General features: G+C 36.7%; 2 protein-coding genes across 3 annotated transcripts in view; both read left to right on the forward strand.

Moving 5' to 3' along the window:
• Nucleotides 1–1,254, forward strand: part of Xpot (exportin for tRNA) — a 45,702-nt gene extending 44,448 nt beyond the window's left edge. For both annotated transcript variants that reach the window (XM_046430694.2, XM_046430695.2), the window contains exon 25: nt 646–1,254. In XM_046430694.2, coding sequence (XP_046286650.1) covers nt 646–672 — 27 coding nt within the window. In that variant the 3' untranslated portion in view covers nt 673–1,254. The remainder of the gene's footprint in view (nt 1–645) is intronic.
• A 3,018-nt stretch (nt 1,255–4,272) lies between these two features.
• The window catches only part of Tbk1 (TANK binding kinase 1), a 44,614-nt gene continuing 32,380 nt past the window's right edge, over nt 4,273–16,506 (forward strand). The window contains exons 1-4 of the mRNA XM_046430690.2: nt 4,273–4,406; nt 7,107–7,224; nt 10,981–11,121; nt 14,973–15,102. Coding sequence (XP_046286646.1) covers nt 7,138–7,224; nt 10,981–11,121; nt 14,973–15,102 — 358 coding nt within the window. The 5' untranslated portion in view covers nt 4,273–4,406; nt 7,107–7,137. The remainder of the gene's footprint in view (nt 4,407–7,106; nt 7,225–10,980; nt 11,122–14,972; nt 15,103–16,506) is intronic.

Below are 16,506 nucleotides of genomic sequence, written 5' to 3' on the forward strand. Positions count from 1 at the left end.
TTTTTTTCCTATGTTAATTTTGATGGTAGAGAGGTATCAAAAGCATATTTTCTTCTGACCGCTTGAAACTTACAGCATTAAAGATAATAGCATATTTTCATTACTTTCCCAATTGCATAATATTGACAAGTTATATCTAGACTTCCAGAAGAGAAAGTTCTTATCTTGAATTATGTGTGAATTTATAAAGTATGAAGTGTTTTAAATATCTGGCATGTTACAAAAGAGTGACTCTCACTGAGCATGGTGGCACACGCCTGGAATCCCAGCAGCTTGGGAGGCTGAGGCAGGAGGATTGCAAGTTCACAACCAACCTCAGTAAAAGTGAGGCAACTCAGTGAGACCCTATCTCGAAATAAAATACAAAATAGGACTGGGGGACGTCTGGGGTTGTGGTTCCATGGCAGAGTACTTGCCTAGCACATGTGAGGCACTGGTTTCAATCCTCAGTATCATATATAAACAAACAAACAAATAAAATAGGGCTGGGGATATAAGTCAGTGGTTGAGTGCCCCTGAGTTCCATCCCCATTATCTACCGCCCCGGCCCCCCAAAAAAAGAGTGACTATCTCTCAGAAAGTTGGAACCATTCTTTATGTGAAAAAGATTTTATTTTCTGACTTCTTTTTTTTAATTATTTACAGGTATTCTTCCAGAGAGCAAAGCCCTAAGGACTGGATTTCCCTGTGCCTACTTCATGATCAGGAATTCCAGTTAATAATTTATAAAGAAGAAATTTTTGTGTGCCATTCACACTGGTCTTTTTAATATTGTTTTGAGCTTACTGCAGTATATGTATTAGAATTTTTCTGTAAAGTGGGTGTACTTTTCCCTATATACAGGTATGTGACAACAAGAGAAGTTGCTTGCATGCCAGCTCAAATTATTCTATATAAAAATGCTGTTTAAAGACAGCAAAGTTATGCCTCATATCTTAATTTTTCTTTATTTGAAACTTTAAGTCCTTTCTTTATAAAGACCATAGCAGTGGAAAACAGTGTACTTTTCTTAAAAATTGATGAATATAAAATATTAAAAATTTTTAGTTTTCTTTATGTGTGCAGACACATAAAGTTTGGGGGGAATGCAACAATCAAAACTAATTTTTTGTAGATAGCCATTACGTTTCTTTAAACTGTTTCAAAGCCAATGTGAAAGAGAATGGGTTCATAAATTAATCGATTGAAAAGTAGGTGCCAGTGTTATACATTTTTTATTAAAAAAAATAAATAAATTTTACGTAGTGAAATCTACCAAGTCTTTCCTGGAATTATTATAGAAATTTTGGCCTCATTTCCCTGTCTTAAGCACTCTGATTTTCCTTTTAAAAGTTTGCAAATATGAGTACATGGATGCCTTATTTCACTTAATTACAGCCCTAAAAGGTTACATGATGCAATTTCATCCTGGTTTTTGCTTTTGAAAAAGCCTAGGTAAATCTGTTCATAGAATTAAAATCCCAATTTTTTTTTTCTGTTATTGGGTATACTTAAGAGTACAGTGTACCTATGTGGTTATAATGTTTGTAAATAGCTACTATTTAATTACTAGCATTACTTCCCCTGCCTTCTTCATTTTTATTCATGACAACTGGAGAAAGCAAGTATCAATAGTAGTGTTGAAAGAGAGGAGGGATAAAACCAAGCAGCAGAATAACTACAGACATTTAAGTTTAAATTTTAAAGGCCAAATTAAGATATTCAGGGAGGAGGTTGTGGGGGATGGGTATAGCTCAGTGGTAGAGCACCTGCCTAGTATGTGTAAAAAAAACCCTGTGTTAGTTTTCCAGCATCACAAAAGGAAAAGGGGGAGTTTTTGGTTTTTTGTTTTTTCTGGGAGGGTTTGTTGGGTGTTTTGCCTTAGGCCAATGTGTTGCCTAGAAGTTTTGTAGATGAGCTTCAGTGGCCTATAATTTCCTAAAATTGAATTCTGAATTGGGCACCTGATCTTTTTCTGGGTTTTAATCCACAGGAGACTTTAAATAATTTCCTTACATCATGGAATAAAAGTACTAAACTAAATTGGCAGTTAACTATAAAAATAGGTCAGTGGAATGTATAAATGTTTTTAAAAATAGTTAAATGAAAGTGGGTGTTTCTTCCTTAGGTTCTCCTGAAGTATGGAAGAAATAGTCACATCTCTTGCAATAGTAGTAATTATTCAAAGTACACTAATGAGTAGCATAGCAGCTAAAAGCTTATGTAACACTGGCTCTGGACCCAGGTATGTAGGTTTAGATACCAGTTTAAAACCTGGATCGAGTTAAATAACTTCCTCCTGCCTTACTTTCCCCATCTCAAAAATGGGGAAAATAATGGTAGCTACCTCATAACTCATCTACAATTCCATAAGTTAGGTCCGGGGATGTAGGTCAGTGGTAACAACGTAGCTTGCCTAATGTATAAGACCCTGAGTTCAATCCCCAGTACTACCAAAAAAAAAAAAAAATCTATAAGTTAAACATGAATTTATTTTTTAGTACAAATACTGTACTATTAATTATACATGCAGAAAATTGTTATCTTCTTTCTCTAGCTCTTTTGGAGGGAGGGACAGAGTCTTGCTGTGTTTCCCAGGCTGGCCTCAAATTCCTGGGCTCAAGCAATTCTTTTACACTAACCTCCCAAGTAGCTGATACTGCAGGCATATATCAACATGCCTAGCTGTCCCCAATTCTTTAAAGCCCTTCAAAAGATTCCCATGTGTAGAGCTAGGAGAAATCAGGATGTGGAAATCAGAGTAAATAGAAATTGAATTCTTCTGTTATATAATCATGTATAACAATTCTCATCGTCATTCCTCAAAGTTCCCCCCAAGTACTATTAACAGTCCCATCAATTACCTTATTTTCAAAAGCTAGCACCCAAATGATTGTCTCAAGGATGAATCTCACTTGTTACAGTTGAGATAAATGAGGCAAAAGACTTGGGGATTTGTATGACTTGACTATGGAACCACAGGGTTTTATGATTCCTGATTTAGTCCTGTGCCTAACAGTTTATTTAAAGCTTAATGCTAATATTAATTGGTTCACAAGTGGCTTGGACTTGTAGGAAAGTATTGTGTGGTGTTTCAATGTGCATCACTTATGTGGTCAACGTGAAGTTCTTTGGCTCAGTCATATTTCCTCCCACAGCTTTGAGCTGTGCGTTTTACTGTTAGAAGGAACTTTGACAGTTCTTTACACTTGTCATGACATAAAAGAACTGAAATTGATTGGAATTGTAAGTAGCGAATACCTTGTTGTTAGAATTATTTCATCACTTAAATATTGTTTAAAATTCTAATAAAATAACTTCCTTTCTAAGAATTCATTGGAGTGGACTTCTGTTATCACCATTGTGCATTTGATAAAACCTGAGGCCTAGAAAGAGAAGAAACTTGCTTAAAGTCAGTAACTGGCAGAGAGAGCTGGAACTGCCAACTCTTATGTCTGCTCCATATCAGTGCCTCTCCTCTTAACCACTCGGCCAGGGTTTCCCTTTCAATGATGTTTGCTGTAGTTAGGTCTGGGAAGCATCTCTTTCCTCTTCCTCTCCACTCAGAAATCTTGCTATAGATCAGCAGAATTCTGTGCCCTTGTCTGTGCGGTCATGGCCAGAAAGGATCTCTTTATAAAGGTACAAAACCTGCTTAAGCAGAACCTGTTTTTTAATCCTCCAATACTGTCATTTTCCCAAATACAATTTGAAAGAGGGAATTAAGTGAACATATTAAGAATTTCATTTTTTTGTAGTTGTAAATGGACAGAATGCCTTTATTTTATTTGTTTATTTTTATGTGGTGCTGAGGATCGAAATCAGTGCCTCATGCATGCTAGGCAAGCGCTCTGCCCCTGAACTACAGCCCCAGCCCAAGAATTTCATTTCTGAATATTGTGAGATGATAATCTGGCACTACTGCAATCACAGTGGTCTTTAAAACAAGTACAAACCTCTTCCCTACAGACTATTCCTCTTCGATAGCCCCTCACGTGTCCAGCATGCTGCCCACCTGTGATTATTGGAATGTTTGCAATCCCTAGCTCCTCAGTGTCACCGCACTCCGTGCTCTGCTGGCTCTTGGTGAAAGGGTGGGATCTGCAGTTCAGGGAATCTGAATTACTGTGTTTACTGCGCAGAGCTTTCCAGCTTCAACCTCAGAACTAGGGCCACGGGGCGGAGGAATAGGCAGAGGTGTGGATGTGGTCGGTTCCCCACCCTCCGACCCATAGCTACAGCGGCAGGGGAAGCTCTCAGCATCTGTGGTGGTAGTCGGACCGGCCGGCAGGCGTGCGCACGCGCATCCGCGCGCGCCGGCCGCCGGTCACGTGACCCCCGGCCAGGGCTCGCGAAGCCGGAAGTAGCCCCGGGCTCCAGAAGGCCGCGGGAACCCGCTGGCGGTGGCGCGGCGGAGACCCGGCTGGGTAAGTGGAAGTGGGGCGGGGGCGGACGGAGGGGCTGAGGCCGCGCGAGGCTCTGGTAGCGGGGCCTGCCGCGCCGAGCGCCCCCGCCCCCTGTGGGGGACTGGGATGCTGAGTCAGAGCGGAGACGCGGCGGGCGCCCTGAGTAGCCCCGCACGGCCTGAGGCCAAGTCTCTTCGGACCCTGACTGCGCGGACACCGCCTCCTGGTGCCCGGGGCGCCCGAAGCCGGGTGGAATGGTCGTGCCGGCCCTGTCCCCTTCATCTGTAGTGGCCCGCGGCCAGCCCTCTGACCGGCAGCCCGGGGCCCTCCCAGGTCCCGCGGCGTTGAGTACGCAGAGGACGAGTCGGTGCCCGGTACCGGGTCAGGGCTCCGGCCGTCCGAGGAAGAAGGGCTGCTTCCTCCCCGGGAGTTGGACTCGCCGCTTGTTACCTACTTTCCAAGGGTTGACATGATTGGTAGTTTTTAAAAGGACTGATATTTCAGATGATTAAAAAGAGACGTTTCTCTAGGGTTTCAGTGATGTTAACATCAAAGGTTGACTCACCGGAAGCCAGAAGCAGAAGATGATTTTAATATACACAGAAAATGCAAATTACCAAGCGTTTCCTTCCGTGTTGACCTGGCTTACGGGTTTTTTTTCTAATCCACTTCTCAAGTGTTTTTAGTAGGTAGCCTCAAAACAGCTCTTCCCAGTAATTGTTAAATGACCCACCTTTGTTCACTCCCGACCCTCTAAAATAATATCTAATAAATGATTCACAGAGTTTGGAAATCCTGGAACTTTGTCCGTAGGCCATGTCACCAAACCTGTTTTCATCCTATGTGACTTTCGTTTTTTGAATGGTAAAAGGAAGTAGACTTAACACAACATCGCTATTAACAAACATACTTGTTGAGTGCCTCTCGTCAAAAATTTGGGAAGATTTATATAGCAAGCACCTGGTGGGTGTGCTGAGTCATGTTTCAGCGCTGTTTGGGGGTTATCGGAAGATAATTTCAAAATGCGTTTCCCATGATCAATGTTTTGGAACCCTATTTTATATCATCATATAGAATGAGGAGATATCTAAGCTGATAAGTGTTTATGTTATCCACTAAGAAAGTACTTAATGATACCTTTTGCCATTTAGTTCTATGAAACAGCAAAGTTACATTAATTAGAGAAGTTTTGCATGAGATATTTGAGTTCATTATTAAGTCGTGTGTGCAATGTGGCAGTTTCAGATGTGTATTCCTTATTTATGAAAAGGGGATCTTGTTTTTGTTGATGATTTCCAATTAGTTGATGTGTATAAAATCCTTATCTGAACTAGCTGCATGGTAAAATTATGTAAATACATCCTAGTATACAAGAGAGTGGTGAAATTTAGACTCCGGCCATTCTACATATACTTAACCCTGCTTGAAATATTAGCACAGTTTAATTAGTATTAGTTATTAATTCATCATGGAATTCCCAGTTCAACATACTGCTTTTTGTTCTAACTTACTATGAAGGGATATTAAAATTATGTTTTGATGTGACATTATAGCAGGTTTAAAGGAGCATGATGGAACTAGTGTTTATGCAGTGTTAACATACCTCATTTTTATTCCAACATGGAGCTCAAATATTTTTAATAAATTTGTAGTTCCATAGTTTTCCAGTATTAAAGGACAGGGCTAGAGATGGTGGTTATTTTTTTAATATTTATTTTTTTACTTGTAGATGGACAGAGTACCTTTATTTTATTTATTTATTTTTATGTGGTGCTGAGGATCAAACCCAGTGCCTTGCACGTGCTGGGCAAGTGCTCTACTGCTGAGCCACTACCCCAGCCCATGATGATTACTTTTTAAAAGTTGGTAATGTATGCTTGGTATATGTGTATTTATAGACTTGGAGGTTAGAGGAAACTGTCCTTAAATAATTTCAGAAGAGTCAGTACTTCAAAGGAATAATAATTAAACCTTTCCATTATGATTGTCCACCTCTGTGGACAATTTTAGATAATAGATGAAATTTTAGATAATGAAAATGTTATATAGTGACAACAATTGTTTTCATTACTGCTACCCGGTCCATGGTGGAAACAGTGTAATTTTTCTATATTTCTATTATATTGTTTTCCTTTAAAGTTTGTATCCTTTTTATATTTTTAAAATATAATGTATCCTTGATTAATCATTCACAATATTTGAAGGAGCTATAATGCTTATTAACAAAGATAAAAGTAGAAAATAGATGTTTCTTTTAGACCTGTAATGCAAATTAAACTAAATATATAAGATGTCATTGGGTAATCTTTTTTCCCAAAGCCCACACAGTGTTTCAGCCTATAATATTTCTAGAAATTTAGATTTTTATATAGAACTTAAGTTTATGAATAAAACTTAGCAATAAATAATGGATAGCCTGGAAGGGGGGGAGGGGATTAAACCCAGGGGCACTTAACTACTGAGCCACATCCCCATCCCTTTTTATTTTTTTATTTTGAGACAGGGTCTCACTAAGTTGCTTAAGGCCTCACTGAGTTCCTGAGGCTGGCTTCAAAGTTGTGATCCTCCTGCCTCAGCCTCCTGAGCCTCTGGGATTACAAGGCATGTGCTACCATGCCTGGCAAATGAGTAGTCTTATTTGAGATTAAAAATAACTAACGTTTGTTTTCTAACTGTATTATTCCCTTATACCATACCTATAAATCTTTTCTCTTTCCTTAGTATAACAAAAGAAACACCTGACCAAGCCGAGATGCAGAGCACTTCTAATCATCTGTGGCTTTTATCTGATATCTTAGGCCAAGGAGCTACAGCAAATGTCTTTCGTGGAAGACATAAGGTTGGTACAGTAAAAACTGAAATTTTTTTATTACTATATATATTTTTTTCTGAGAAGTATACTTATACTAAAGTGTTTGACTTGGCAATTTTGGTTTTTAAATTAATTTTGTTATTATTGAATGTTTAGTTTGTGTCAGAAGCAGGGAACTCATCTACCCATTGTTGGTGGCAGAGCCTGTGTGTTACAAAATGGAGAAAAATTAGGAGGTTGATTGCAAAGAGACTGGGGAAGATTAGTGATGTACCTTTTGATTTTATAACCAACCCTGTACTCTGATGGTGTGAAATCAGTAGGAGGTAAAGGGAAGCATATGTGCACAGTGGAGGGGAACCCACAGATTATTCTGATCTATTGTACCAAGGGTTTGTGCCCCCTCTAGAACATCATCCCACAAGGTAGATTGTAGTAAAATGAGATTCTCAACAAGAAGTCCAGGTGTGGGGTAATCAGAATGTAATAGTGGAGTAGGAATAGAAGGGCCAGTTCCAGAAGCACTTCAAGGACCGAAAGGATTTTTGTCAGATTCTATATTGGAGAATGAAATTAAAAGATAATTAAAATAATTTAAAGTTAAGAAATTGAAGATAATTAAAGCGTCTGTCCTGGGAAAGAAACTAGAAAAATAATAAAGTAAAAAATTATTTTATAATACAAGTAACCAATCGTTTTTTAGCACTACAAATTTGTTTTAAGCCAAAAGGTGTTTGGCTCCTCCTAAATTCTTATTTTCAGAAACAAGGGTTCTAAACATTTTGGTAGAGAGGAATTTCTTCCTGTTTTACTATAGTTGTGAGATTATCGGTCATTTCTGTCAGTGTTAAGAAGTGCACTGGGGAGGGGCTGTTTCCTCTGGGGAGAAAATATGATTATAAACAGCCTCTGTGGCTTATGGAGCATGAATCAGAAGTGTCATATGGACAGCTTTTAGCATTTTCCCCTTTGGTTATAGAATTGTGCATTATCTCTGGATCCTTATTTAAGTTCATTATGATCAATCTTAAATGTTTCTTAGAAATTGTGTTTGTTTTGTGCCATGAAGAGAAAATAGGTAATGCCATAGGATTTAACATTGAAAATACATCCGTCTGTCTTTCTGTGTTCCAAATTAACAAATTTTAATGATCATTTCGTATGTTTCAGGCACATGTGTAGTACTTGCGTGCAGAGTTTCAACTTAGTATTAAGGTGGCATTAGGAAGGAAATAAATTAGAAACTGATGGTATGACAATTGATAGTCATAGAGACTGGGTGAGACATATTTAAAGTACCTGGCATTAGTGGATACTTATATATTCTGGTCTTTCATTACTTTGATACTCAATGTCCTTCATGTAAGGGCAAGCACATAGTAGATCTTCAGTTTTTGTTGAATGAATAAATGAATGAGTGAGGACAGATTAGATTACCCTAAAACAACCTGAAGTTCTTAAGAAATAAACATTTCAGGGATGTGTTCATAGAAACTCTGTTTGTTCTTTTTGTTTGTTTGTTTGTTTGTTTTTAATATCTTTATTTATTTTTATGTGTTGCTGGGGATCAAACCCAGTGCCTCACATGTGCTAAGCAAGTGCTCTTCCACTGAGCTACAACCCCAGTATATTTGTTCTTAGTGACATCATTTTAAATATTTAGGGCTATATCCCCGGTCATCCTCCAAATCCTGTTTTTCCTTAATAACTAGGGGTTTTTTGGGGTTTTTTTGGTTTTTTTGATGGAGGGGGATACTGAGGATTGAATTCAGGGGCACTCAACCACTGAGCCACATCCCTAGCTCTATTTTATATTTTATGTAGAGACAGGGTCTCACTGAGTTGCTTAGTGCCTCACTTTTGCTGAGGTTGTCTTTGAACTCATGATCCTCCTGCCTCAGCCGCCCAAGCCAGTGGGATTATAGGCGTGCACCACCAAGCCCAGCAATAACCAAGTTCTTAAGTATACTATTTCTCATTCAAAGTATACTACTTAATCTTTCTGTTTTTCATTAAGTTGCCTTTATCTAATATTGTGTGAGTGGATGGATATGTGTGTGATAACCATAGTGAAGCTGAAGAGAAGAGAGTTGCAGGAAGGATGAGTTGATCTGCACAAATGTATTTACATTATATGTAGGTCTCTTAAGTATCATTTGCGTATGCTTGGATTGATGACTATTAAGGTGAATAAAGGGAAAATGGTACATTCCCCCAAGTATCCCATTAATATCACAGATGACAGACTACAAAAGTTTAAAAATAATCAAGATGGGTACATTGAGACATTGCTTTACTTTCCCTAATTGTTCCTCTGCTAGAATTCTTCTTACTTTAGGTTGAATTTGAAACAAGTGTCCTTATAAAAATTTTCCCTTGTTAGGTGATACATAGATTTGGCAGTGTATTTACCTTGGCTGAAAAATGTTAAAACAGTGTTTAATTGAAGTTTAAATGTTTTTCCTCTTTTCGTGTTGTCTGAAAACAGTTCATGCCCATTTTCCTCCCAAAAGAATATATGTCTGTGTATTTGGTGTGACTAAGACAGCAGGCATCATGGAGATGGTGACCTTCAAGTGATGAACTTGAGAGATGGGACTATAAAGCAGCTAAATGATTTTAAGAAAAAGATTCTGGGGTGAGGGGAGAATGATGGCTGTGGAAAGCTATAAAGAGGGCTGCAAAGCAGGAAAAAGCACACGGTCCTGACACACCAAGAGCCATGAAGAAGGGCATGCCTGTTTGACCCTCAGGCTCAAAGAGAAAATGATTGTCATCTTGCTCCTAGGAAGTTTAGCCTTGGATAAATAGGAAAGGAAGAACTGGCTATCCTAAAGTGAGGCTTGCTGATTAAATAGAAGGAAATGAGTGGGTCTGAAAGAGAATCAAGGAAGGTTAATATGAAGAACATGGAAGTGTGACATTCAAATTTAAGCTCTTATCCGCCCCCTCCTTGGTACTGGTGCTTAAACTCTGTGCCTCATGCATGCTAGGCAAGTGCTGTACCACTGAGCTATACCCCCAGCCCCTTAAGCATATCTTTGGTACCCTCTAGAATTCCCTACTAGCTACTGCTATGCATTGTAATATTACCTACTGATCTACTTCACTAGACCATGAAAAAGTGAATAAGATGGTCATCAGTAGGGAAGAAGAAATGCCCTTCATTCTCTAGAGAGGGTCTGTGAAGGAACAGCCTGCCCTAGGCATGTAGCATGTAGTTGCCCTGGACAACAGTGGTATAATTCAACCAGGAAGTCCATTTGAATTGCCTTCTCCAGCTCCTACTTAAAAACATACACACACACACACACACATACACACACTCATAACCAGTAAGTATTTCTGAAAAATTAATCACATTGAGATTTTTAATAAAAATTTCATAAATAGAATGTATTTTCACATTGGTCCTGTGTGTTCCTTTTACTTCTTTAAAAGTATTAGGCCTTAAAGAAACCCTTGGAGTTTCAGTTTCAGTTTCTTATCCAGAAGATGACTTCACTTTTAATTCTACAAAAGCTTTTATCTTCTCATGTATAAATGACTATCTTTATAGCGTATCATAATATAAGTTTCATTTGTAATATTAAAATAACCATTTCAAAATTCTAAAATATACAGTATGAAATATTTAATAGCCAATTGATTCATTTTAACTTTGTAAAATGTCAGGCACCTTTGTACAAATTACCTTTGCTAAAGGGTGTATGGAATTCCATAAGAAATATAAATTGTTACAGCTAGCACTAATGATGCACCTCCCTCTCTCTCTCTTTTTAGAAAACTGGTGATTTATTTGCTATCAAAGTATTTAATAACATAAGTTTCCTTCGTCCAGTGGATGTTCAAATGAGAGAATTTGAAGTGTTAAAAAAACTTAATCACAAAAATATTGTCAAATTATTTGCTATTGAAGAGGAGGTAAGTAGACAAGCTTTAGTTAATCTTGTCATTGTGTTTATTATAGTTATGATTAAGGAGACAAAAATCTAACATTTAAAACTGGATTTTAAAAACTGAGGAAAGTAAAGGCTCATTCTATCCCAAGGATTCTTAAATAGATATAGAAATAGAAATAAAGTATCATAAGAATGGAATCAGGAAAAAAGTATAAGAGTCTTTAGAATTTGGTGAATTTGATTATCAGTATAATTATTCAAAAAAGAAAAGCTTGGGCTGGAGATACAGCTCAGTTGGTAGAGGGTTTGCCTTGCATGCACAAGGCCCTGGATTCAATCCCCAGCACCAAAAAAAAAAAAAGAAAAAAAACACTAAAATTAAAGTGATATAATTACAAAAAGACTAAAGAGAAAGAGAAATAATACAGAGGAGACTTTGTAAAAGAATAAGAATCCTAGTAATCCAGAGATGACTCTGTAAAATCTAGTTATTAAAAGATTGATTTTAGAAATAAATAGGAAAAGAAAGACTTCCATTAGGAAAAATGATCCAGAAATATTTGAAACATCTATTTTAATCCCTTTAAGACATACGTAAGTAATTAATAAAATCATCTCTTTTGAAAAAGTTTGGTAGTTTATGTTCCATATCCTACTGATTTCATTTTTAGTGATTATTTCTCAGGAACTAATCAAATGTAAATTATAGCTGTGTACATAAAGAAGTCAATATGCTGTTTGTAAAATAAAAACTGTTTAAAAAGTTAAATTAAGCTGGATGCGGTGACACAATTCTAGTCCCAGTTATTCCGGAGACTGAGGTAGCAGGATAGTGAGTTCAGCATAGGCAATTTAGCAAGACCCTGTCTCTTATTCAACTTTTTTTTTTCCTTTTCAAAATAAGTTAGATGATGTGATGGTTTGTTTCCCATAGTTAGCCAAACTCAAAGTTAAGAGCCTGGCCTTCCAGATTGCAGGCTCTACTCCAAGACTTCTGACACCACTACAAAGGAGTTTGGCAAACTGCATAGTTCCCACAAAACTGCTCTTACTTAGGACACCAGCTTCAAGTTCAGGAGTACTGAAGGCTACTCTAACTTCAGACCACAGCTTTAAATTTGGAAGCTCCTTTGACTCTCAAATTTGGTATTTCATTAGAACATAAAATGATTCACAGAACTCATGAAAGTGTTGTACTTATAGTTTTGCTTTTAGGGTTTTTTGTTTTGTTTTGGTACTGAGGATTGAACCCATGGGCATCTAACCATGTGCCACATCCGTATCCCTTTTTATTTTTTGAGACAGGGTCCTGCATAGTTGCTTAGGGCTTTGCCAGATAGTTGAGGCTGGCCTTGAATTTGCAATTTTCCTACCTCAGGAGTAGGAGAGGATTACAACTCCCAAGCTGCTGGGATGAGTTGCTAGGATTACAGGTGTGGGTTACACACTAGTCTATACTTTGTATTTTGTTACAGCAAAAGTATACAGATTAGACCAACCAAAAGAAGAGACTCAGGGTGAGATATGAAATAGTTTCTAACTGAAGTTTCTTGTCCTCAGGGACACATCACCCTCCTAGCATTGATATGTGAAAATACACATGGAGTGTTGCTAACCTGGAAGGCCTGCCCAAGCCTTTGGTACAAGAGTTTTTACTAAGAGGCCATCATCACACATTGCCTACATTTCTGACCTTTAGTCTCCAGTACATTCAATAGGTTTGGAAGAATTTGTGTAGTCTCCATTTTCTCTGGAGTGATACAGTGTGTCCTAAATATTCCGTCATAAATCACATTGTTTAACTTTCCGTTGGCTGAAGCCCCCAGATACCCAAAAGCATTTCTTTAAGACAGGATCCTTTAGGGGCCAGAAATGACTTCCCAATAGAGCAAAAGCCAAAATTTCTTTGATAAAATTATTTCTTCACTATTCATTAGTTCAGTAATGAAAAGATTTTACCAAAAATTTAATTACCTGAGAATATACTTATATGTAATGTTATATAAATAAATCAGGACTAAAATAGATAATGTATTATAATCTTCTATAAACAGTGTAATATGCAAACATTTGTTGTATATCTAGAATGAAATTTGATCCATATAAAAAAGACTGAAAGGAAGTATACCATAATGTTAACATAATTATCCTGGGGTGATAGAATTATGTATATTTCCCAAATTTTCAACATTCAATATATATTGTTTTGTTATTTAAAAACAATAGGTTTTCCAGGTGTTGTGGCACACACTTGTAATCCCTGTAACTAGGGGACAAAGACAGGAGGATCACAAGTTTAAGGCCAGCCTTAGCAATTTAGCAAGACACTGTCTCAAATTTTTGAAAAGGGCTAAGAGCAAGGTGTAATGGTGCACACCTGTAATCCCAGCAACCTGAGAGGCTAAGGCAGGAGAATTGCAATTTCAAGGCCATCCTCAGCAACTTACTGAGGCATTAAGCAACTTAGTAAGACCCTCTCTCAAAAAATAAAAAGGACTAGGAATATAGCTCAGTAGTAAAGCACCCCTGGGTTCAATTCAATTCCCAGTTTAAAAACAAAATGAGGTTGGGGGTAAGGATGTAACTTAGTGGTAGAACATCCCTGGGTTCAATCCCCACAACCCCCAGTATGGCAGAAAAATAATAATAATTTTAAAAAATAAAGACAACAGTTTTTAAAAAATATTTCTCCCTTTTTTTCTGTTACTATTAAATGGTAGAAAAGTTTAAAATATTTTATAACAGTGTTTTGGGGCTATGTAAGAAAAATTATAAACGGAAGAAAGGAACTTACTATGATAGTGTGCACCTATTAATCTCAGCTACTTGGGAAGCTGAGGCAGGAGGATTGAAAATTTAAGGCCAGCCTCTGCAACTTAGATCTTGTCTCAAAAAATGGAAAGGACTGGGAAGGTAGCTTAGTGGTAGAGTACCCCTAGGTTCTTTCCTCCCCACTGCAAAAAAGGGTGCAGTGGGGAGATAGGGAAGATAAAAAGTTGGAGATGAAATCTGGATTTTAAGACTCATTAAAATTTTCAAGTTTCTAAAATTGGCATGCATATGATGATAATAGTGTATTATGTTATTTGATGTTTTTTCCCTTTAAAGCTATTGTTGTATTGATGATGAATCTTGCAATCAATGGTACATTAAAATCAGAGTTCAAAACAAACCAGCTGAGATGCAAATGAGCAGATCATAACTTTAATGCAAGAGGTGATACTCAACTATTCTACCATCTGTTGTTTTTAAGGATAAGACTTCATTCCTCAAAGTAAAAGTACTTATCATTAGAAAAATTTCAAGTGTTTAAGAGATTTTTAGAAGAACTATTATTCTAAATGTACTACTACTATACACTAGAAATTGAAGATAATTTTAACAGAATTATTCAACACTGTAACAATGATTTTGTAGTTTAGATTTAGCCCATTTTCACTCGTTGGTGTTCCAAAACAAATCTGACTTTCTTACATAATAAGAATTTGGAAGATGTTAATTTTTATATGTGCACAGTCATCAAGTATTTCAGTGAAATCTAGGTTAAGCAATTGACAGTGCCTTCATCATCATAATTAATTCTACCTTCAAATGAAATCAGAAAGCAGGATTTGAAGGCTCATGCCTGTAATCCCGGCTACTTAGGAGGTTGAGGCAGGATAATTGCAAATTCAAGGGCAACCTTACTCAGCAACTTAATGAGACCCTGTTTTAAAATTAAAAAGAAAAAGAGCAGGAGTAAAGCACCCTGGTTTAATCTCCAGTAAGTTGAAGAAAAAAGTAAGTAAAAACAAATGAAATCAGTTAAGTACTGCCATATAATCAAATTTTTTTTTAATAATGATTCCCAAACTGATTTTTTTTTTTTTTCAGACAACAACAAGACATAAAGTACTCATTATGGAATTCTGTCCATGTGGGAGTCTATACACTATTTTAGAAGAGCCATCTAATGCCTATGGACTACCAGAATCAGAATTTTTAATTGTCTTACGAGATGTGGGTATGTTTATTTATTTATATGATTTGTGTGTGTGTGTGTGTGTGTGTGTTTAACATGTCATGACATAAAATTTTTAGAAATTTACATTAAAAAATGGAAGAACTTTATGAAATGCTTTCTTTGATATGATACCAAAAGCCCAAATTCCAAAAAGGAAAAAATAGATAGATTAAACTTCATCAGCATTTAAAACATCTGTGCTTCAAAAGATAACAAGTCTCTCATTCCATGGGATGAGACAAAAACATTTGCAAATCACAAATGAGGAATTTTTGTCTAGGCAACTCGACAATAGAAGGCAACCCCAATTTTTAAATGGGCAAAGGATTTGAAGAAATATTCTCCCAAAAAGATATATAAATTAGCAAGAAGTACATTAAAAGATGCTGAACATCATTAGTTATTAGGGAAAATGAAATCAAATCCACAATGAAATATCACTTCCTACTCTCCTAGAATAGCTAAAATCAAAAAGAAAAACAAGTGTTGACAAAGATGTGGAGAGACTGGAACCCTCATACAAGACAGGTAGGGCTGTAAAATGATATAGCCACTTTGGAAAGCAGTCTGACAGTTTCTCAAAAGGATAAATATAGAATTACCCTATGATCTAGATCCAGTAATTCTGCCAAGTATATATCCAAAAGAATTAAAAACATATCCACACAAAAACTTATACCACTGTGAACAATTCATAATATCCAAAAAATGGAAACAGCCCAAATGTCCATCAGCTGATGAATGTATAAACAAAAATGTGGTATATCTAAGCGATGAAATATTATTCATTCATAAGAAGAAATTGAGTAGTGATACATGCTAAAATGTGGATGAACCATGAAAACATTATGCTCAGTGAAAGAAGTTGGACACAAAAAGCCACAATATTGGAGCTGGGGTTGTAGCTCAGTGGTAGAGTGCTTGCCTAGCATGTGTGAGACACTAGGTTTGAGTCTCAGCCTTGCATATAAAGAAATAAAAATAAAGGTCCAACAACAACTAAAAAAATATTTTTAAAACAGCTACAACATTACATGATCCCATTTATATGAAATATTTATAATATACAAATTAGACAGTAGAGAAAGCAGACTAGTGATTGAGGACAGAGTTGAGAAGTGGCTGATAATAGTTATGGGATTTCTTTTGGTGTAATTGGGTTTTATTTTGGGCATGATAAATGTTCTGAAATCAGTGGTGAGAATTATACAACTCTGGACTGTACTAAAATTACTGAATTGTACACTTTTAAAAAATTAATGTTATGCTTTGAGTTATATTTCAATAAATCTGTCATTATTTTTAATATGGCAACCAAAAGAAGTAATAACTTTTTAAAAGAAATGAACCCTATATTTGAGGAGCAGGAAAAGCCCAGTTATAAGGAAAGTATAAAATTAATAG

Source organism: Marmota monax, unplaced genomic scaffold (genome assembly GCF_021218885.2).
Source record: "Marmota monax isolate L192 unplaced genomic scaffold, Marmota_monax_Labrador192_F-V1.1 WCK01_AAM20220418_F8-fsc00056, whole genome shotgun sequence".
Lineage (NCBI taxonomy): Eukaryota > Metazoa > Chordata > Mammalia > Rodentia > Sciuridae > Marmota > Marmota monax.